This window comes from Rattus rattus, chromosome 4, assembly GCF_011064425.1.
Source record: "Rattus rattus isolate New Zealand chromosome 4, Rrattus_CSIRO_v1, whole genome shotgun sequence".
In the NCBI taxonomy this organism is placed as follows: domain Eukaryota; kingdom Metazoa; phylum Chordata; class Mammalia; order Rodentia; family Muridae; genus Rattus; species Rattus rattus.
This window is the reverse complement of record NC_046157.1, coordinates 116,676,596-116,700,052: the sequence shown is the minus strand read 5'-3', so window position 1 is coordinate 116,700,052 and position 23,457 is coordinate 116,676,596. Positions and strand designations below refer to the sequence as shown.

Below are 23,457 nucleotides of genomic sequence, written 5' to 3'. Positions count from 1 at the left end.
GACAGTCGAAAGGCTAATTCGCTTCCTAGTCTAATATGGAAATGTGTACAAGCAGCAGCACGGAGAAACGCTTTGCCTTCCTATGACTAGTAACTAAATAATGTCAACTCAAAGTCGGACAAGCACTCTGAAGACATGGGGGCAGGGGACGGTAGAAATGGGGGAAAGTCCACAGAAGACATTTTTGCATGGATCACACTTTGAACCTTTTAAAACATAAAATAAAACTAATATTTTGAGTTTAGCAAAACCATCAGATGCTAGTTCGTTACAAAAAAAAGTCAATTATTTCTTCCCTTCCTCCTTCTTACTCCTTCTTTTTTCTTTTTTTCTCCTTCTTCCTCCTCCTCTTTCTCCTCATCTTTTGAGACAGGGTTTCTCTGGAAGCTCTGGTGCCCTAGAACTCACTCTATAGACCAGGTTGGACTCAAACTGGCAGAAATCCACCTGCCTCTGCTTCCCAAGTGCTAGGATTAAAGGCATGCGTCACACTGCCCAGCTCAATTACATGCAAATCGTTTAGAATTGCCAGAAGAATCTTGAATGGGGACAAATAATAATTTTTGTAGGTCATTTTCAGTGGGTGGAGCAGCAGGAATGAGGGAGCATCTATTTCCAGGGTGGAGACTAGGGAGAATTTCATTTGTAGAGGTCTTCATTCAGAACGATCACAGAATATGGTCAAATTCACATGGCTCACGTTGAGATTTCCTAATCGCAAATACTAATACTAGTACTAATCGAATTCTTTCTGAAATCCAAATACCTCTATTTTCTGTTAGCAAAAGAATCCAGCATGGTATTGTCTTTCAACAGACCTAAGAAAACTACTATTTGAGGATGTTGAGGAACTTCCTCGCAGCCACAGAGCTGGTTACCCAGAGCAAGGATTCTCTCCTGATTCCATGTCCTGTGACATGAGACAGCTATATACACATCATGCTTCTCATCAGTCAGTTTACACATCATGCTTCTCATCAGTCAGTTTACACATCATGTGTCTCATCAGTCAGTTTTTGGTAGCTCGCTGAAGGTACATGAAGCAGCAGAGGAACACACAGCCGTCCACTACAGCGGGGCAGGCGGATTTCGCAAACCGTCCACCCACAGGATGGATGCGCAGGTACCTGGCAACCCACGTTAAGGGCACAGGGTAAGAGCACACGGTCCCCGGAAGAATGGGCTATCCTGGATCCTTTACACATGCTTCTGCATATGGAGTCTCTGCAGCCTCGTCTCTGAAATATATGTTGACCATGAGTTCAACATTCCCCTCCTTTCAAGAGTCTCCCGAATTCCGTTTTCATTGTCACCCCAGTGTGGAGTCCCATCGCCGATGGAGGCAGGACTCAGTTTATCAGCAAAGTTGAAGGTCCTAGCAAGACACTTGCCTTGGCTCTGATCAGTTCCCTGAGTGCCTTGGACCCCACGGTATGTGCGTTCTCCTGGAGAAGACTGTCCAGGGGACCTCTGACTACAGATTAATCCTGTTCCGTCCAAATGCCCTACACAGTTCCTAGAAGTATCCCAAAAGTAAGCTGCCTCGCAATGACATACACTTCAGTAGGGTAGCTGTGCTGTGGCAGACATGGTTTTCACGCTGGCTGGTTCAGCTGGAGTCTGCAGCACAAGCTGAGATGGACCTTCGGAACATCCGTAAATGTTAAAGAAGTCAGTGACTGCCGCCAGCTTCCATTATGGTAGTAAATAAAAAAAAAAAAAAAAAAAAGGTCAAGTCCGTGTTGTACAAATCTCAGCTATGAAACTTACACGTATGAACTTTATATTTTAAAATACAGACTTGACAAAATTCATCGTGAGAGTTGTGATTTTTTTATTATATTTCCTTTCTCTAATTTTATATTTCATTCTATTTTCTTTTATACTTTACATTTTCTAATAAATCTCTTGTTTCTTTTAAAGTGAGAAGGTATTTCTAAGGAGAATACAAAAATATATAAAAGATGTTTAGAGCTGAAAAATGCTCGATTGTAACGGCAATTTGAATAAGGTGTTCTACCAAATCTGGCAATATGGACACGATGAAACTCGGTAACTGACAAATAAAAAGTAAGAAATCCTGGTGTGTTAGGAGTGAGGTTTACTATTGGTTCTCTGCCTCTGGGGATTGAGACTACTCTTTGGGATGAATCAGAACTTTATTCTAGAAGTGTCAGCTTGATGTTCTAAACTTAGGTAATTGATGAAGACTAAAAAGAAGGAGCAAAGAGAGAAACAAAAGAAAAGGAAAAGATTCAGGGTTTGATCTTGTGCCACAAAAGAGCGAGGTAGGCAGAGGAAACCGGAAACAAGGGATGGATGGCTCCTCCCACAACCAGGAAAACAAACCAGAGTCTCTTATTAGCTGGGACGCGGGGCCCCACCCTTGGCATTTCAAGTCTTCACACCTACTGCTGGGACTCCCCAGCTCTGAGTAGGCAAGTCCACGACTCAAAAGTGTTTCAGATCCAAGCACACCTTGCCACTCAACGGAGCGGCAACAGATGCCATCTTGGGGGGTCTTTCGGGACTGGCATTTGGTATCTCACATGCTTCCAGAATTTGGAGCTTAGAGACTGTTTGTCGGCCACGTGGTCTTCCCTCCACTTGATGGTCCCCTGCATTTTCACAAGATGCTGGAGAGAATCTTGCAGGTCCCCAAGCTGCAGTCGGCTTGCCTCACCCATAGGCTCCATTTCAATCAGAATCACCTTGGAGTTGTTCTGGATGAGGGCGCTGTGCAGGGCGATCTCCTGCTCATAGGCAAACTCTTTGCTGTGCATCATGTGAGGGGCCAGGACAAACACTTGCCGTCTACTATTCTGGATACTGCTTTCCACCACAGTGGCCGCATCTACAATCAAGAGGTGGAAGGAGACTTCCCGTCATTCCTTTTGTGAGTTTAATGTTTGAATCATAAATGTTCTAGACATAAAAAAGATGGGAGACTCTGAGCTGATACAGTCGTATTCAGAAAGTAGGAATGAAGTTACCAATTTCGCTACCAAAAAATATCCTTCCAAGGGCCAAATGTTTACTCGGATAAATCATTGCTAATGAAGAGTCTTCCCAGCTACCTTGGAAAGTGAAGGCCTCTTAGTCTACCATTTCATGGGAGATGCAGGGTAAACTACAAGGGGTCATAGAAGACAGGTAGCCAGAACCTATGCACAGTGTACTGGCCAGCTACCAACTTTCTCTAAGGGAAGAGCCATGTTCTGTTGGCAGCTTTGATTTAACTGGTTGGAGGAGAGATCAGAGCTCATGCATCGCTGGAGGGGAAGTAGGAACTATCCAAGAGAGTACTGCCACCTGACAAAGGCAATACAAGCTTGATCCTTGGAGAAAGGCCATGCATCTGAGTTTGGCTGCTATGGAAGTAGGAAGGAGAAATAAAGATCCAGCAACTAGGTACAGCCCCATAGACAAATGGAGAGCCCACAGGTCCTTAAAGAGATTTGAGACACAGAAAGATCCCTAGTGAGCATTGCCTGCGATTTTCTACCCATACTGCAGTCAGCAGGAGAGCTGACGAAGCAGGGAGGGGCCCCTAGGAAGATTAAGATCATACCCTTATAACTTGGGCATCTTCGGGTCTTTCATAACAATGTCAGCATTATTCAAATATTTAAGAAGAAACCAGATTGCCCTTTGCCCATCCCTGCCAACCTATTGGTACTTAAATCCCTCTCCTTTAGTAGACATGTCAATTTTAAAAGTTACGATATTCTGACTTTGTTCTCATTCTAACCCTTTGCTGGTTTCTGAGGAATCAAGGAAGAGTTGACGGGAAGGTGAGAACACTCCTGGCTTAAGTGGGAGGGAAAAAAAACCTTTGCTGACATGGCTGGAGTTGAGATAAAACTGTCAAAAGTCCATGAGATTAGCTAAGAATACTAAGAAACAGAAGCCGATGTTCTGCTGCCCTGGAAATACAGATTTGTAAACTGTGTCAGCCACATGAAGAAAACCAGCAGGACATCTCTCAGGTCTTTCTAATAACTTTGCCACAGGCTTCCTGGATATCAGAATCAAAACCTTTTTCTCAATTCTCTGTTAGGTCTCCTGGAGAGATTTAGCAAATTTCAGAGATGGCTCTGGCCACCTGTAAAGGATTATGACCTTCTCCTCCCTTTCCAAGCCTTCAGACTCTGAACCCTTCCTTCCAGAGATTTCTAGCTAGTCCATGGGGCACAGAAACACAGATTGGAGACCATTACAGAAAACCACAGCTGGTCAAAAAGCAGAAAGCAAGCAATTGTGGGTTCCAAGTCACAACTGGTAATCCACAATATGACTCCTTAACCTAAGGCGCGGGGGACATCTGGGGAGAGACTGTGGAATGATTCTAAGACCCAGAACACCAGGTCAGCTGCTGTGAGTTGTGTCTCCCAGAAATGCCAAGGAAACTTCACCCATGATACCTTATCATGAATATGGCCTGAATATGTACAATGCCAACAGATATGCTATCAAAAAATGGGGGGAAAAAACCTAATGAGGCTCTAACCACAGTCAAAAAACTACATACAATTAAGAAATGTCAAAAATAGAAGAGTTGCTTGAATGAACCCTCTAATTGATGACCCAATACTGAGTGGTCAACCTGAAACCATATATATATATATAAATATACAAGAAACACTACATTGGATAAGCAGGCTAGAGTATATGTTTAGGTGTGGGTGCATGCATGTGTGTTCACGTGTGTTTATGTGTTTGTATGTATGTATGTGTGTGTGCATGTGTGTGCAGGCATGTGTGTGGTATGTGTATATATATGTGTGCATATGTGTGTATGTGTCTATGTATGTGTACATATGTGTGTTATATGTGTGTATATGTGTTTGTTTATGCAGCAATAACAAATTAAAAAAGGTCATAATTTAGAGGCAGTAAGGTAGAGGGACTGGAAGGAGGGGGAAAAGGTGGAAATGATGTAATATTTAGTTTTTATAAGGTTCCAAGTTATTCCAGTCCGATGCAATGGAAACAAAGTCAAGACAATGATGGCTAGTACACAGCTGAACCCCTCAACTCATCTGCCATGTTCCACCCACATAGCCGTGGACACCTCATTGTTAGGACAGGAGTGGGGTGAGGAAAGTAAACGGTGAGCATCTCCTGAGAAACAATCTAAATGCTCTGCTCTTGGGACAGCAAGATGGCTCAGTAAGTAAAGGTGTTGGCCACCAAGCCTGAGGACCAGAAATGGATCCCTAAGACCCAGATGATAAAAAGAGAGAACCCAGCTCTTTGTAAGTTGACCTCTCACTATCACACCCATGTGTGTAATTTAAAAATATCTCCGGTCTAAGTCCAGCATGGTGGCTCATGCTATATCATAATCCACATATGTTTAAAGCCAGCCTGTACTGCATAGTGAGTTCCTGGCCAGCTAGGGGAACCAGGAAAGACCCTGCCTCGAAATAACAATCAACCAACAGTAAATCTCTGGTCTTGAATTTAATGTGAGATGACTATCAGTGTAAGTCCTTCACCAATCAGCAAAGAGGCCAAATCATTTGCATAAACTATATTTTGTTAATGAATGTGTTTTTTATGAAGTAGATATTCCATGCTAAATTCCTTATTGTGATAAAGCATGATAACATAATATAATGTATTAACATTATATATGTAATAGTATGCAGTAACAGTGTAATATATTATAATATAATAATTATATAATGCAACAAATAATTCCTATTACATGTAGGGTATGAACATCAGAATTACTTCTACTTATTACCATGAAGTTACTATGATCTTTAAAACAGAATGTTAAGTTTAAAAAAACTGCAGCATAGAGAACACATGTTTGCCTGATAAACTGAAAGGCTAATGTAATATATAACTCTACTTACTCCATGTACTTAAAGTTAAAAAAAATTAAATCAATGCATGATGTGTTCGATGCCATAACGACATTTTGTAACAAAGTGTGTTCCCGTGGCTCTCCTCTCCCTATCTCTCACACCCCTTATTGGCTGTCCCAGGTTCCTTCTGTCCATTAACATCTACGAGTCTCCCCACCCCATCCCTCCTCACTACCTAACGTTATCTACTCCTAGTCTCCAGGATTGTTTTGTTGTTGTTGTTGTTGTTGTTGTTGTTGTTGTTGTAAGAATTTCAACTCCCGACCTGTCTTAGTGGGTTTACCTTGCCCAGGCAGCAGGTCTCTCCCGTAAATGCACAACTTGTAGCCACATTTATTTTCGAGAACATCGGGCAGAGTGTAGTGAACAAAGTACTCCACAGAGCCGGTCCCTGCTGCGCTGCCCCGGAAGACCCGAGGGTAAATGATGTAAGCATCATAGAGCTTTCCATCTGAGAAAGAAACCAGGAAGTTAGACTGCGTTTACTGCTTCTCGAACCTTTGGTCTGTCTTCTGAAGGACAGCTCTTATCAAGTTCCATGGCTGTTAGTGATAGTCCTTCGCTTCCCCCTCAATACTCTAAAATCAAAAGACACCAGCAAACTATGGCTTTAAAATGTGACCAGGAAATAGGAGATCTGGACAAAAGATTTTTTTTATTTGTTTATTTTTTACCATCTTAGTTTGAATGAAAAGGACCAGAGTCTATTCAGAATACTTCAAGTTTGTTTATAAGCTATTAATATCTATTATCATGGGCAGATGGGTCACTCCTCCTCTGCCTATTGGCTGTTAGATTTTCCCCACACAGCATTCCTCTTTTAGCCACAGAGCATCGGTTCAAAGACCTCCTGTGGGTACCTGAAGCCACAGAGAGTACTGAGCCCGCTATTCGACACTTTCTCCTACACGCATATACCTAAGACTAATTTATATACTTGTCACGGTAAGAGTGTAACAACCATAGCTAGTAATAAACGTGGAACAGTGGACTAAAACAAAATGCATGGCATCACCCCTCCAACATGGAAGGCCGTGACCTCAGTGTAAAACTACTCTTGCTCAAACACAAGCACCATGGAACTTCGGCGGTAAACCTGTTAACAGGGTAATTGGCTAGTGCTGGGTTATTACCACATAGCTCAGACTTAACTCAAGGTCTATTTCTTTTATCAACTACTTATTTAAATATTTACAAACTTCAGTTGACATTAGACAACTGAAACCCTGGAAAGCAGAATCAAGGACATATGGTAACCATGCTACTTCCTTGGAAGTTAACGTGCCAATGACTAATAGGGGCAAGGAAGTAGAACTTCTTTTTTTTTTTTTTTTTTTTTTTTCCAGAGCTGGGGACCGAACCCAGGGCCTTGGCTTGCTCGGCAAGCGCTCTACCACTGAGCTAAATCCCCAACCCCGAGTAGAACTTCTTAAGGGTCTGAATTTGCCACAAACCAAACAACCTCCTGCTAATTGATGGCTTCACGAATGAAGCCGTGCTTTCGAATGAAGGCTTCACACTCCTCCTTCCCCAGGACTCTTCTCTTACGTGTGTAAAGTTTGTACAAGGATGCCCTCATGCAATGAGGATTCAGGGAAATGAGCATCCGTTGTGACCCCCCTCTGTATCTTGCTCAAATCCGAAAAGCAGGTAGGATTGTACTGTCCTTTTGTAAAGTTTTATTAACATGCATTTTCCAAAACATGGAAACCTGTCTGGGCCTCAGGCAGAGTCTGTTATGGGGACTCGCTGGGCATAGCAGTCCCACCAAAGAGAATATTGGAGATGAATGTCTGAATGTAAGAAACACAAACAGTGACAGAGTGGCATGGAAAATTATCTGTGAGGACTCAAAACTCTCACAGATGAGGTTTACAAAGAAAACGGAAATTGGGTTTAGCAGCAAAACATCATTAAACAAATAAAGTCTAGGGGACTTTTTCTTGAGAAGAGAATCTTGAAAACAGATACTCACCATTCTGGGTTTTGTAAGGTGTCATTATATCTCTCCAGAACAGAGCAACCTCAATCCAGAACACTTTTAAGACTATCACCAAGACATTGATAAACATTAGCAATAAACTACATCCAGCAACTATGTAGTAGGTGCTTTGGTGGTCAACTATCAAGAGATGGGGAGATGGGGAAAGCTATGATTAGTATTAGTAAAATAAGACAGAATGGATGGTTGCATGAACTTTGACATCCCCAGAAACTACAAGGCGTTCCTACCTAATAAACCAACATTGAATTTTCAGGAATGCTTTCAAAGTCAACAAATCAATTTTCTTTGCACGTACACTGTGCAGGTCTTAAGGCTTGGTAGCACAGAGGGTGCTTAAAGGTAAAGCATACATGTAAACCCAGCTAACGTAGGAGGCGAAGGGGATTTCAGCTGACAGAGGCATTGTGAACAGAGAATGCTCCATGCTAAAGTAAGGGAGAGAGCTTCCTATTGAATAGATTACTAAAGGATGAGACTCAGAAAGGTCTAGAAAAAGCAACACTCCCCTGTCCAGAGAGGGTGCTGAGGCTATGTGCAGAGGTGGAAAGTGTGTTCTCTGAGAACTAGAACTCCCTTTGGGGAATTAGTGAAGGGTATGGTCAGGGCTGTGCATGATCAGAGACTCTTGCTAGGGAATGTGTTCTACTGTGAAAGGGTATTAGAGACGAAAGTGCTTTTCAGCAAGATTAATCTGACAGTAGTGAAATATTCATTTGTGTGGGAAGGGATGACGTGTTCAAGGAATATGGTAGGGTGGGTATTTGTGGGGGACGATGAGGCTAGGGAACTCATGAAATGGTAAGAAGGGGATTGGTAAGGTCAGTATTTGTTGGCAGCCCTGAGGAGAGTGAGTCAGTACATCAGGGAGCTTTACTGCATCTAGGGAATGGGGAATATAGAATATAGAAAGGACCCACTGTTGCAGGTCACGGAATATTGTGATGGAGACATCAAATTGCTGTTCTATAATCCTGATGCCTTCCACTATCAAAATCTTCCTTCAACCATCTCTGAGCTGAGTCCCACATTCCTTGTTTCGCAAAACACACCAGAAATGTGGCTTCCAACTCCAGGACCTTGTAAGACACATATATATACAAGTTGGACACAGGAACTGTCACCATTCATGGTACACTGCTTGTTTTAACCATATGATCCTCATAGACTTATTAGAAGTGGTGCTGCTTATACAGGAATATGAGGAGATTCTTAAGTTGGGCCTGGTAAATCATTCTTTTTTATTTTATTTCTAAATCCTCATGGTGACGAATTCCTCTATCATCCTTGATGGGTCACCATCTCTGTGAATCCAGGAAAAGGAACTCAAGACACTAAAGTCTCATGACTCAAAGGTGAGGAAAGAGCTCAAAACTGGCCAGAGCTTGCTGTCTTCCCTTCTTCAGGTTTAAGTAAGAACTTCCCAATGACCTCGTTCAGAAATATCGTCTAAAAGTCCTGCTGGATACATGCTAGGGAGGTACAGAAGGTGGGGAAGATAGACTTCTTATAGGAACTGTTGTGGGTGAAGTAACAGTGTGGGTGACTGAAATGTTTACACCAGGCAAAACCTGGATTCAAGGTGACACAGGAAGTTGATGTTCAACATTTACCTATGTGCTTATGACTTCATAAACTACACGTGTTTTTTGTATTAATATCTACACGCAATGCCTCTTGACAGTGTTTATAAACAGGAAATGCCATCTGTGTTAAATCCTGGGTCTAGAATTACAGTTCTTGACAAGGCCTTCGGCTCACACTGCCCTTGCTTCCTTGACTTAGTAAAATTGACAAAAAGTATGGGGTGAGAAGATAAATGAGAAATTCTAATGCATAATTGGATCTGGCTTCAACATAGAAAACATTGAATATAAGTATGCATTATTGTTTCCAGAGACATCCTATCTGTACCTAATGGTGTTTAGAAATATGCAGAGGGTGGTTTTATTTTTCTTTTTTTTAATTTAAGAAATATCAGAATTTCAGGAACAAACAAATTCATTATGATCTTTCAACAACAACAGACACGACTTTTATTTAACAGGCTGTGTTGATGAAGCAGTACAGATACATTGATTTGAATAGCAACAAGTGAATTAAAAATAAACCGGAAAATACAAAACCACACACAAACAAAACAAATACAGAATTACAGATAACACAAATATAGTTCCAATACAAATGTAACTAGAGAATACTCAGAAATCTGGACAAAAGATCCTGTTGGCAGAGGAGAGCAGTGAGGACTCAAGGTTGTGCCTGGTGAGACTAGGGGGCTTGGCTTCTCTTTTCCTATAGAATGTGCCATGACCTCCACCATCTCATAACACAGTGCTGTGGTCCACAGTCACCCTGGGTAACAGCATTATAAGGGGTGGATGCCTAAGACCTCACTAAAACCCATCTATGAGTCACAACTCTGGCTACCTATGAATCAAACTCTATTTTATAAAAATCTTACAAGCCAGAGGCTCTAAAATTGAAACCAAAACAAGAAACATCCTGGCTGGGTAAGGTGACATATGGCTTTAATCCCAGGACCTGAGAGGCAAAGCCAGGTGGAACTCTAGGAGTTCAAGAGCAGTCTCTATAGTTAAAACAAACAAAAGAAGACAAACAGAACCAAAAAGAATCCCAACTACCACTTCAGGCAGTGACACAGCTTGATGGTATCCAATAGGTACCCCCACCCTAATCATTTAATCAATATCTTCATCCCAATAAATGCCCCACATATCACTATGAGCTTAGAGTCAGTGTCTCTCTCCCTTCCACACCCTCTTGATATTTGAAAGAAGTTAAAATAATGTTTTTACATTAGTTGTATTGCCATTGAGGCAGTGGTTAGTATCATAAGAGAGTGTTAAGGGTAAAAATATCATGTTTTCTCTACTCTTTTAAAATGGGATCAAGTTGGTCATCCACCTGTGTAAGTTGTTTTCTGTGACAAGAGTCACAAAGGGAGAGACACAGTAGGGTTATTACTGCTTCGAACCCAGTATCAACACCAATGTCCCTTGTAGCATGTGCAAAGGTGACTGAAGAAGCCACTAACGGATGAGAAGGAGCCCAGAGATAAGGGGAGAAGAGTAGACAGAACGTGAAGGAAGGTGAACGGATGGGGAGGACCGTGAGGAGAACAAGGACAAGGGGAAGCAGAGAGAGGAAGGATACAATGACAGAGAGTCCTTCTAGAAGACAGAAACATTCTGGACAGACCAGATTTAAGGAGCTTTCTCAACATGAAAAACACATTTGAGGAAACTGGCCAACTAGTCCCACGATCATGATAAATCACCTGGGACCAAGCTATAACACACAGTCCTCTGAGAAAAAAGATTGCGGTTTGCAGCAAATTCAGCCAATTTTGTCAAGCAATTTGTGAGAGACACTCCTTACTTGGTTGTTTCCTTCTCAGTCTTACGGGGTGCCTTATCACTCCGTGATGGTTCATGGCCACACAGTCATATTTCAGGGAGAAGTCCTTGTCTGTCACACCAGTTATCCTTAACAGTGAGGTTAAGCAAATCATGCCATTGCTGGAACTGAGAAAGAAACATGGTTACTGACATTTTCCTGGCAAGTGACTGCTGTGAGAAGGCAGAGAGGGATGTTTCAACTTCAATATAGAAATTCCTAGGCATAGTAATCGATGCCCATATTAATCCAACTGATGGAATATAATAATCCCATCATTCAAGAAGCAGGAGGACCTTTGTGAATTTGCAGCCTAGCTGATCTGCATAGTGAGTTCCAGGACATTCAGAGCTACCTAGTAAGACTTTGTCTCGATAGATAGATAGATAGATAGATAGATAGATAGATAGATAGATAGATAGACAGACAGACAGATAGACAGACCGATAGACCGATAGACAGACGACAGATAGATAGACGACAGATAGACAGGTAGACAGGTAGACAGGTAGACAGATAGACAGATAGACAGACAGACAGACAGATAGACAGATAGATAGATAGACAGATAGACAGATAGACTGATAGAGATAGATGATAGATGACATGCCTTTTATTTCGGCCTTTCTCTTCTTGAATTCTTGCTTCACCAAAAGATCCAATTCCCGTTTTGTTAATCTGCCACAGGACAGCAATGGACTGAGAGGCTGTGCCAAAGCAAGCCGAGCAGGCAATGTTTGCTGTTTTTCCTAGATAAGAAGTGAAGAGATTCACTACAAAAATGCAGTTCTGCCAGTGGCATCCAGTTTCTCTCAGTGTAGTAAACCTGCAGTTGTGTTCACATCCCTTCCTCCTCCCCAGTGGTGAGTACTGAGCTTGCTCTAGCCTTGCATAATCACATAGGAATCACTGCTGGTTAAGACCTTCCTGTTCCCTGGTCCCTTCCACAACTTTCTCTTCCTACAGAACTCCCCTTAAATCTTGATGAGCTACCTCTGGAGATAAAACAGCTTTACCCAACCCAACTATCAAGAATTCTGGATATCAACATTCACAGAGTCCTCTTCTTACCAATACAGATATGGATCCTCACAGCCAACCATCGGACAGAGGATGTGGACCACCCCTACTCCCGGTTGGAGGAGTTAGGGAGGGGACTCAAGGAGCTGAAGGGGTTTGCAACCCCATAGGAAGAAGAACAATATCAACCAATCAGACCCCACCAGAGTTCCTAGGGACTAAACCAACAAACAAAGGGTACACATGGAGGGACCCACGGCTCCAGCTGCATGTGTAGCAGAGAATGGCCTTGGTTGGCATCAGTGGGAGGGGAGGCCCTTAGTCCTGTGGAGGCTCAATGCCCCACCATAGGGGAATGCTAGGCCAGTGAGGTGGGAGTCAGTGGGTGGGTAGGGGAGCATCCTCAGAGAAGCAGGGGTGAGGGGAGATGGGATACGAGTTTTGTGCAGGGGAAACCAGGAAGGGGACTAACATTTAAAAATGTAAATAAATGAAATAACCAATTTTTTAAAAAGAAAGAAAACATCAGAGCTGAATTTGGCCACAGTGATACATTCAACCTTCTCTCCCTGAACCTAGGACTCACGCCGGATCTTGCCTAAAAATGAGGCACGTGAGAAGCTTGAGGACCAGAGAGTCTCTGGAACAGCAAAGCAGTGGAGAAAGGATTAGAGGCCATCACACTGCAGGTGAAAATCTAGTGGCCAAGATGTAAACTGGTGATACAACTAGATGCTGCTCGTTGGCAGAAAAGGGGAAGCAGGAAGGATGACACACAGAACGTTATGTATGACCTTGCTCCACCGAAATGAGGAACAACTACGTGGGCAGAATAGGGAAGAAAGCAAACATGCTGTTCATTAGGGGGTGGTATGCTGAGGCCAGGAGTGTGACAGAGTTATAGGTTACAGAGGGTGCTAAGGGAGGCATGATTCATCATGGTGTTTCAGACCCTAAGTCCTTTCCATTGGGCCTAGCTTCGAACCAACAAGAGCAGAAGCACACATTCATAAGTCAGTATTCTCGCTCTTTTGCTATCCATGACCATTGTTGTGCCTTTGAGCTTTTCTGAGCCTATGTTCCTCAACAGTGAAGTGAGGACATCTGCTCTCTGGGCAGAACTGATAATGACAAGAAATGCTTCTATGAGAAGCATGAACTCCAAGCTTCAACACAAACATAGGGTTGAATTATGCTGTGATGGTGACAGGTGTTTCCATACTGTCATCTCACATGATCCCCAAGTGCCCCTCTACTAATTACATGACCCTTGCATAGACATGAAATCCTAAGGAAATGTTTTCCCAGGTCTACAGAGAGTTGTTTAATATCTCTTACCTAAGAGCTTCCAGGGACTAAGCCACTACCCAAAGACTATACATGGACTGACCCTGGGCTCCAACCTCATAGGTAGCAATGAATAGTCTAGTAAGAGCACCAGTGGAAGGGGAAGCCCTTGGTCCTGCCAAGACTGAACCCCCAGTGAACGTGATTGTTGGGGGGAGGGTGGTAATGAGGGGAGGAAGGGGAGGGGTTAGGGGGATGTTGGCCCAGAAACCAGGAAGGGGAATAACTACCGAAATGTAAATAAGAAATACTCAAGTTAATAAAGATTTTAAAAAAATCTCTTACCTAGTTCCACTTCCGCTGTGTAGTTGTATGGAGGGTTTGTAATTACTGGAAATGTAGAGAAGCCTTTTTCTTAAAATTAAAAACAGAAATAGAATATAATTACTGAGGTACTGATCAGTCATCAATATAAAGCTAGTCTTCCCATGGTTCTATTTAACTTCACAGCAGTGTGTCAACTCTTTTGAAAATAACCTTTGGCAGTGCAGACACACAAATGAAACAAATGTTTTCTGCAACCCCTTTTTCTGCTTACCATGATACTTTTTAATATCTTCTATTCTTTTCTATATCATTAAGACAAATACTGTCTGACCCATTGATTCTGTGACTTATAAATTATTTGAGAACCATGATTCTATAGAAGAAGTATAAAAGTACAGAGAAGATGATGTCAATATATTCGTGACGATGTGTTCACGAGCCCCACGGGTCCACTGCTCACAGATCTCTACCACTGTGCTCATGTGTAGATGGAAATGTTTCTTCTTCCTCCTCAAGAGTTTTCTCTCCTCTCACCACTGTGATTGGGTAGGAGTTGGAAGCAGGGAGGTCTCTGGGGATGTAGATGTACCCTTCACCCCATGTGCTCATTTATTTTTGGGAATCGAGATTAAGAAACATTGTAGGATTTGACATTAAACAGTGAGAGACACAGACACAGCTATGGTCTGGTGATGCTTATTCTCAAGCAATTTAGTATAGAAGGCTTTAAACAAAACATTGTCTCTAATATTACTTAGTCCTATTCTTGTTCCACACCACTTATATAGTGAGACCCCCATCCCCTCGATAGAGGAACTGTCCCTAGAAAACCTCAATTCTATGAATGACATCAAACATGATTAGGAAATCTTCTCATTAAATAGCTTCTCTAATATTGAATTCATATTTGGAAAAAGTTCTTTTCTAAACAAATGACCTGCTTGGAAATTACTGAGGATGTCTAAAACATTACAGACCAGGACTGAAAACCACCCAGAGTGTATATAAAAGCAGTGTGCCCTGTTACACTCAGGCCTCTTCATTTATGGCTTCTACATCCATGACTGCAACTAGCTACATACGGACATTAGTGGCTTCTTTAACAACTGTTGTGTAGACTTTGTTTTGTAGACTTATTATTATTCCCTACAAAATAGCATATCTCTTTGTGCAGCATTGCACTGGTTATTGCAAACAATCCAGAGATGGGGTAGAATTTAAGGGAGGAGGTAACTTCTGAGAAAATATATGAAACTTGATAATACAGAATTAAAGGAGGAAGAAGAAGGAGGAGGAGGAGGAGGAGGAGGAGGAGGAGTAGAAGAAGAAGAAGAAGAAGAAGAAGAAGAAGAAGAAGAAGAAGAAGAAGAAGAAGAAGAAGAAGAAGAAGAAGAAGAAGAGAAGGAGGAGGAGGAAGAGGGGGAAGAGGAGGAGGAAGAGGAGGAGGAAGAGGAGGAGGAGAAGGAGGAGAAGAAGGAGGAGGAAAGAAAAAAGAAGAAAGAAGAAGCATAGATGAGAAGAAAGAGGGGGAAGGGAAGGAGAGAGAGGGGAAACAGGAGGAGGAGGAGGAAGAAGAGAAAGAGGAAGAGGAAATTCAGATTGGGTTATCCTGAAAATTAAGTCTCCCAAAAAAGATAGCTATGGCTTTGGTTCAATAATATAATATCTTTCCCTGGAATTTTTAAACCTTATGCTGCATTGTAACTTCCTGCCATGGTAGAGTATGTGGAAGTTAAGAGGAAGCACAAGGGAATAGAATATGGAGAGAGGGTAGGAAATACAACCAGAAACGTACAAGTCTCCCTGATTGCGTTTGTTTGAATCTTAGCCCTTCTTGAAGTCAAGAGCTTACCTTCAACTGTGAATGATCTGGTGGCAGTCACAATGTAATTGGTTCCGTTCTCCGTGTGAGTGAATCGACATGTGTAGTCACCTTCATCAACATGACTCACTTTGTCAATGAACAAGTAGGACATGTGTGCCCTGAACCTTGGCCCTTGGAGAGCTTTGCAGTTCTGAAACAACAACAAGAAGACATTCCAGTTTTCTTCCACTTAGTTTTCACCCTCAATTACATCACTTGTGCAGATTTTATCTATTTCTCCCCAGATTTCAAACTTTTACCTTAAACCACTGAACAGGCGCTGTCCAATTATACAAGGTAATTGTCGGACATGTTATCTTGGGATTTTTATCTGATCCATGTACTGTCGAGTACATCATGTAATCAGGGATTTTGCAGCTTGGTGGTCTTGTATATATGGTGACATTCAAAGATCTGGTCTTAATCGATTCAGGGCTATTAAAAGAAGCCAAGCATTTAAAAAGAGATACTTATTACCATGATATAGTATAATCTAACTGTAACCTTTAGACAATGTTGCTTTTAGAAAAAAAAAAGACATATGTTGGCTCTTGTCTTACTGCAAAATAATCATTGAGACCTTAAGCTTTAAAGACTTCTTTTGTTACTCTTGAGATGGAGCAAAACTCCAAAAATGGTTCCCCCAGGTCCTCAATCCTCACACCTGCTGTACCATTTGGATCCTAACCGAAATGTGTGCCAGTGTTTGTTGAACCAGATGCAGAGTTAAACCCTCTTCATGAATTCTGTCATTTTTATTCTCACAGTGGTGATTTGGGGTTAATAATGACACTATTATATGAATTTTACAGTTAAGGGACCAAGAGACAGAGAGAGCACTTGGTGGCAGCACATACCTAACTGGTAGAAGGCCATGGATTGGAAACTGTGGTCACCAAACCTAGACACCAAACCATACCTGGGCTCACCTGATACTGTGTGAGTACCAGAGATGGTGTGAAATCTAAACACATGGCAGTGTTTAGATCTGCCATTCAGGCTGAGGGATTCGCAGACACTGACCCCAAGTCTCTGCAATCTACGTTTGTCTTGGGCTCTGGCATCTAAACCTTTTCATCCAACACAGATCTTTGTGGTGCTAAACATCTGGGCTTCCATGTGATATGCTGGTTTGTTCTCAATCCCAGGGAACATCAAGTGACTACTGGTTGTTCTAATGGGTCCCAAGCTGGGTATTCTTGCAATCGGGTAGCCAATTACATGTCCTGCTGTTATATATTCAATAGCCAGCCCATCAACCCTCAGTCTCTGGGTCTTCTCAGTTGTACTTTCTTGTTCTAATCACTTTATAAACGTAACCATTCTACTGAGGAGCAGAACACAGAGAAAGCAAGGACAGCTGGGCTATTGGCCATTGATGAAAGGGGAATGGGCACAAGGCTTATAATGGTTTTCTGAACGGTACCTTCTGATAACACACGTATAAATCCCAGAGTCTTCCACTCTGGCTGGTAGAAACTTGAGACGATCTCTTGAGACGAAGATCCGATTTCTCTTTTGAGTAGGAATTCTTTCATTTGTATTTGAATAATACCATTCCACAGGGTTAGTCGCACCTCCTCCTTGGGGGCATCTGACAATTAAAGCCTCGTTTTCTTGACCCCAGGATGGTTTGCCTACAAGTCAAAAGTATGAACGTGATTCTGAAATGTCCAAGTGAACAGACCACAGTCCTTCATATAACTTAAACTTTCTGTTCAGGATTAGATTTTTAAATGAATCCATTTGTCTATTGTAATACTTTGGGGAAGAATATGTCAATAATTAAATCCCTTTACTAAATGTGCCACTTGGTGCAGTAGGCTAAGGAGTTTATTTGAGTCAATGTCCCTGTTTGCTCCTAGTCAATAAATGCTTGGAATAACTTTTATGTGCAGGTGTCAAATCTCAAAATTTATAATCTACCCACTATAGGGAATTCCTTCTGAGAGACTTACAGTAAAGAATGAATGAAGAGGAAATAATTTTCTAACATAAAATGCAACCCAAAACGACAGGAAGCAAGCAGCTTAAGTGAGGCCAAACGTTCCCAGAATTACTTAAGTTAAAACCATCCCACCCATCTGAGAATCAGTACTTACTGCCCTCTGTCACTATGAAATACATGGGAACTGTCAGAATTGCCAAAGCCCAAAGCCCCATTCTCCATTTGCCAATCATGTGCTAGTGATTGATGGCCGAGATCTCTCCGATGGCAATGGCACAGGAAGGTAACGGTGAGTCCACTAGGCGGTTGATGTGTTCTGTCTGATGTAGGGTCCAAAAGAGAAATCAGTGTTGCTGAAAAATAAACCATAAACCACAAGTCAAATATTTACTTGCCATACTGGGCCAGGAAGGACAGTCCATCGACACAGATTTATTAAATTCGCACATGTATGAGAGTGGGTTCCAGGTGTGCAATCTCGCATTCATTCCTACTGAACTCGAAAACAGCCAGCAGTCCTCACAATGGCTAGGTTTTTTTTTTCATAATTATATCTTACCAGTCTCTTGAATGTTTCCTAAAAAAAATGTAAATGAAAAGGAAAGGAAACAGATTTTTGCATCTGAAACAAATTAAAGCCATAGACTTGAGTAGATGCTAGAAAGCACAGTGTTCGTCCAAACCACAGCTACGTAAGCAGGCTGTAGCAACATGTACATGTTTGCTGTTTCACACACCAGTACACACAGATAGCCATCATAAAAGAAACAAACAACTAGGGAAGGAAAAATTTGGATTAAAGCATCAGCCAGGAGGCCATCCAAGACTGTCTCCCCAAACTTTCAAAGAATAGTCCCTGCCTGGGCTTGCTCTCAAAAGCCTCAGAGGCTTGCCAGAGGTCTGAGCACAATAAATATCCTTTTGCTTTTAGAGACTCCATCATGTGGCTTTCCCCTTCACCCGTCAGAGGAGAGGGATACAGAAATCCCCAAAGCTAGGAATAAATATGAAACTTCTTAGTCGTTTCAAGAGGACACGTTTCTTTGAATTGCGGGAACTTTTCCTTTTACAGGCTTCAGACAGTTAGCGATTCTTACCCCAGATGAAGGGCTGGGAAGAATAAACCCAGGGCCCTGAGGCTACTTGGTGCTCCTTCCTCTGGTCTCTTCAGACTACCCATGGAGGCATGCTCCCGCTCTCTTTTTAAATACACAGATGTCTTGGCATTTTTTTTACCCCGCCCACCATGAAATTTGAGTTTTAGCCAAAATCCATGAGTTGTTCAAAAATGCTGCTGTCTCACTTACTGGGAATTCTTAAACTTACCACATAAATATTTAGCCATAAGGACAATGTTATAATCCATTTCAGGGGAAACAATCAACTCTCCCCTGTTTCTGCTGGGTCAGTGAAGCTGACATAAACAATGCTGTTTATCATAACATTCAGTCCCAAATCTCTCACACACACATACACACACATACAAACATACATACACACACACACACACACACACACACACACACACACACACACACACACACACAAAACACAGCTGTCCTCCAGCTACTCCCAGACATGACCTCTGACTGTTACCTGTGAGGGGACACAGTCGGTTCCTGTGGTATGGACAGTCTTACAAACCACTACATGTGGGGGGAGAGTGTAGGCTGGGAGGGGCGTAGAGATGATCCCTGAATGCAAGAGGACTTCACACTCCATGGGTGCTTAGATATGTTCTATAACGGAAAGAGCGTTTCGGGCTCAGTCCAAAGAACAGTCTAGCACCTCAGATTTCGATCTGTGCTGGGATGACGATAACCAAGCTGTTCTAAGGAGGCCATCATCTTTTGGGGCTTTGTGTAATACAAAAATTAACAGTTGATTTTGAGATGTGTTACCCATCATTGTCCTGGCTCTATTATGAGGCTTCCCTTGCAGGAAGGATTGGAGGACCATGCCCCGCACCAGCACCAACAGAAAAAAGAACTCAGATCTTTATATGGTGGTATCTCCTTTATTCCTTACGTGGCATATATATATACACACTCATATATCGACTCCCAAATCAGCCAATGACACACTGTTGTCCTCTCCCTTGTACAAATGATGACCCAGAGGCACAGAGATTAAGTAAGGGGTCTGCAGCACAGCGCTAAGAGAATTAGAACCCAAGCAAGCTGGCTCTAAGGACTAGCACCCAAATCCAACTGAGTCAGGTGTAGAAAACCAAGCTTGGCGGTACTGCTAGCTAGAACACAACCTGAGCTAGTCCTGTAGTGCTGCTTATAGTGGCTAGAACTGCTCCTGACATCTCTCCTCTTCTGTTGGGAACTGCTGACAGACTGGGCAAGATGGAAATACCAAGCATTTACTGTCTAGGAGTTTGACCTCAAGTCTACTCCTTATTACTCTTGACTCTTATTTTCAGGATCATACGTAGCATGAGTATGAACAAAATCCAAGAATACACTAGCATCAGACTGCTTAAATAATTCAACCAAGCTCACTCAGTTGGGGCTGGAGTTTAAACCAAGTTGTTGGAGTAAGGGAACCTACATTCTTTTCTTTTTCCGAGGGTCAACTAAAAGAAGAGAGAGAAATGGTCATGGTCAAAACCCACCGGGGGTTGGGGATTTAGCTCAGTGATAGAGCGCTTGCCTAGCAAGCGCAAGGCCCTGGGTTCAGTCCCCAGCTCCTGAAAAAAAAAAACCCACCCTTTTTCTGATCACCACGACCGAGTTATTAAAGTAAGATATTTCCCTTAGCCAGGTTCTTCAAGAAGCAATGAGTCATTCCAGCCTCTATTTGGGTTTGTAGACACGGAATGCAGCTGTTGGTGAATACATGGATCGCAGCATGGAGAGGCGTGTCTGAATGAGGAGGGCCTCCGATTGATGAGCCCAACAGGAGATTTAAGGTAGCCAAGTCCTTCAGAATCCAGCTAGCACCTGTCAGTGCTCTTTATGTCTCAGAACTACCTTGTTTTCAAAATCAACATGATAAAAATCTAGCACCATTTTGCACCAGTTCCCCTGATTTGGGATTACAGTTTTGAACCTGTATGTGAAGCTACTTATCATCTGGTTCCCTGACACTTCTACTATGACGTAAATTAAAACTAATCCCCCTGATACTGCTCGGAGGGCAGTCATTTCCTTCTATTTGGACCGGACATGGCATGTTTTTTAACAGGGGTATTATGCAAAGCTTACTCATTTGCCAAAGGTGCAGTTAAGCTGAAACTACAAATGTTGTAATCCACCCGAGCTGTCTACATGTACCCTGATCTTATCACAGGTCCACTGTAGGAGTTGGGAACTTGTTTTTTGTCATATTAAACAATATGACCAGGTCCATCACTCTCAGGAGATCTTACCAGAACAAGCAAAGAATAGATTGCTTTACCCTCCTGTAATTAAAGAACATTTTTTAAATTGAGTTTTCTTTTCTTTTTTTTTTCTTTTCCTAATGAAATTGTGTTTGGAGGTGTCCATCCATCAGCCACAGATCTCACACAGCCTGTGTCACAGGAAATGCGCATTCTCTCCTGGATCCTTCAATCCACCCACTCTGGGGCTACTCGAGCTCTGTTGCTTTCTGCTGTTTGTCTTTCAGCCATAGCTGCCTCTCTACCCCAATAATAAGAAAAGCAAGCATCAAGAGAAAAAGTCCTCCTACCCACAGAGCCCAATATCCAGTATCCTCTAGCCTTGTCTCCTGACCCCCATGGAAAATGGCTTCCCCACAGTTTTTCCTATATCAGCAATGAGCACATCATCACTGGCTCAGAGCAAAATTCCTCATGCATGACCTGCCTTCCTCCATGTATGTGATGGGCAGTTAGCCCATGTGGATGAGTCACCAGTTTCACTACCCATGAACCCTATCCTACCTGCAACATCCCCCCACCATCTTCATCTACAACATCACCCTGTCCTTTTGTTTTATTATTAGTTCTGTGAAGGCTTTCGGGTACCTCATCAGTATTTTCTGGGTGCACCAACTCCAGAGAACCCCTAAGAATCTAAGCCAACTCATGCAGCTCTCTGGTACCCTTCTACCTTAGCAAGAGGAAAAGCCAATATCCTAGAGTATCCATGTGGACTTGTTAACAAAATGCTATTGCCTAACAAGTCTGTGCCCCTGTGTCTTTCTGCCCTTACTGTTCATTGAAGGTATAAGCAGAGTCCACTGGCCCCCTTGCTCCTTCTCCCAAGATACCTCATTGCAGCTACCCATGGACTAACTCTTCTCCTCCAGCCTGGGTCTAAGATAGAGCTTCTCCCCGAGGCTCATCCTGGTATCCTGGTATGCTTTCCAATGCCATAATGAAACTATTCTGACCAAAAGCAACGTGGCAGGGAAGAGAGGGTTTATTTGGCTCACAGGGTACAATCTATCATCAAAGAAAGTCACAGAAGGAGCTCAAGACAAGAACCTGGAAGGAGGTGAAGTAGAGACTAAAGAGGAATGCTGCTTACTGGCTTTCTTTTCCTGGCTTGTCAACCACAATTCTCATACTGCCCAGACCCACATGTCCAGGGGATAGCAATGCCCTCATCAGGTTGGGTTCTCTTGAATCAAATAACAATTAAAATGTCTCACAGTCCAGTCTGATGGCAGCAACTTCATAATTGAAGGTCTCTCTTCCAAGTAGTCTCTAGTTTGTATCAAGCTGATTAAAAACTAGCCAGCTCACCTAGAGACTCCGTGTTCTGCCTTTTCTTCTCTTTTCTCTCCTGTTCTTTCTTCATTTTATTTACTTTGCTTCTAGTTTTCTTATATATGTATTTACTTATTCATGTATATATGCATGCATATATGTACATATGTATATATATGTATGCATGCATATATATGTACATATGTATGTACATATGTATGTATATGTGTATATATGTATTATATATGCACATATGTGTATATGTACATATGTGTGGTATGTGTGTATGTGTGTATGTATATATGTATTTATATATGTATGATGTGTATATGTATGTATATGATGTATATGCGTGTATGTATAGACATATGTGTATGTGTGCATGTATGTATGTATGTGTATTATATGTGTATGTATGTATATATGTAGACATGTATTATGTGTGCATACATGTATCTACATATATATGTATTATGTGTGTATGTATATATCTATGTATGCCATATGCATTATGTATGTATATAGTCCAGGGAAGCATGAGTGCCATGAAACACATGTGGGAGATACAGAACATCTCACAGAAGTTTCTTTTTTATTCCAACATGTGGGTTCTAGGGCTCAAACTCAGGTTGTCAGGTGTGGCAACAAGAGCATTACCGGCTGAGTCAACGCACCAGTCCTTCTAATATTGTTAGCCCTTCAATTTTCTTCTTTTGTTGTTCCTGATTTGGAAGTGGATTAACATAATACGAAATGAAGCATCTTAAAGCGCACAGCTTCCCGACCGTGCCTTCACAGCATGGATCGATCACCAATACTGTCTAACTGTAAAACCTTTACACTACTGCCAAACTAATCCTTGTATCTGTAACAGTCACTCCCTGTTGTTCCCTCCCCACCTTCCCAGATGAGTGCTAACCCTTTCTGTGTCTGAATGTGTTTGCCTAGTCTGAATATTCCTTATCAGAAGACTGAGACAATGTATCCTCCTGTGTCTGGTTTCTTTCACTTAAGACTAGGGTTTAAGATTCCTCCATGATGAAC

At 42.2% G+C, this 23,457-nt stretch overlaps 1 protein-coding gene across 2 annotated transcripts in view; it reads right to left on the bottom strand.

Annotated features, from left to right (window-relative positions):
* Nucleotides 1–2,376: 2,376 nt before the first annotated feature.
* The window catches only part of Il1rl1 (interleukin 1 receptor like 1), a 48,669-nt gene continuing 27,588 nt past the window's right edge, over nucleotides 2,377–23,457 (bottom strand). The window contains exons 2-11 of one of the 2 annotated variants that reach the window (XM_032899529.1): nucleotides 17,902–18,100; nucleotides 17,226–17,436; nucleotides 16,060–16,234; nucleotides 15,788–15,950; nucleotides 13,954–14,022; nucleotides 11,912–12,050; nucleotides 11,284–11,429; nucleotides 7,855–8,001; nucleotides 6,163–6,330; nucleotides 2,377–2,854 (exon numbers count right to left, since the gene is read on the bottom strand). In XM_032899529.1, the coding sequence (XP_032755420.1) occupies nucleotides 2,487–2,854; nucleotides 6,163–6,330; nucleotides 7,855–8,001; nucleotides 11,284–11,429; nucleotides 11,912–12,050; nucleotides 13,954–14,022; nucleotides 15,788–15,950; nucleotides 16,060–16,234; nucleotides 17,226–17,436; nucleotides 17,902–17,980 (1,665 nt within the window). In that variant the 5' untranslated portion in view covers nucleotides 17,981–18,100 and the 3' untranslated portion in view covers nucleotides 2,377–2,486. Of the gene's footprint in view, nucleotides 2,855–6,162; nucleotides 6,331–7,854; nucleotides 8,002–11,283; nucleotides 11,430–11,911; nucleotides 12,051–13,953; nucleotides 14,023–15,787; nucleotides 15,951–16,059; nucleotides 16,235–17,225; nucleotides 17,437–17,901; nucleotides 18,175–23,457 lie in introns of those variants that run through there. The other variant, XM_032899528.1, reaches the window with a different exon arrangement.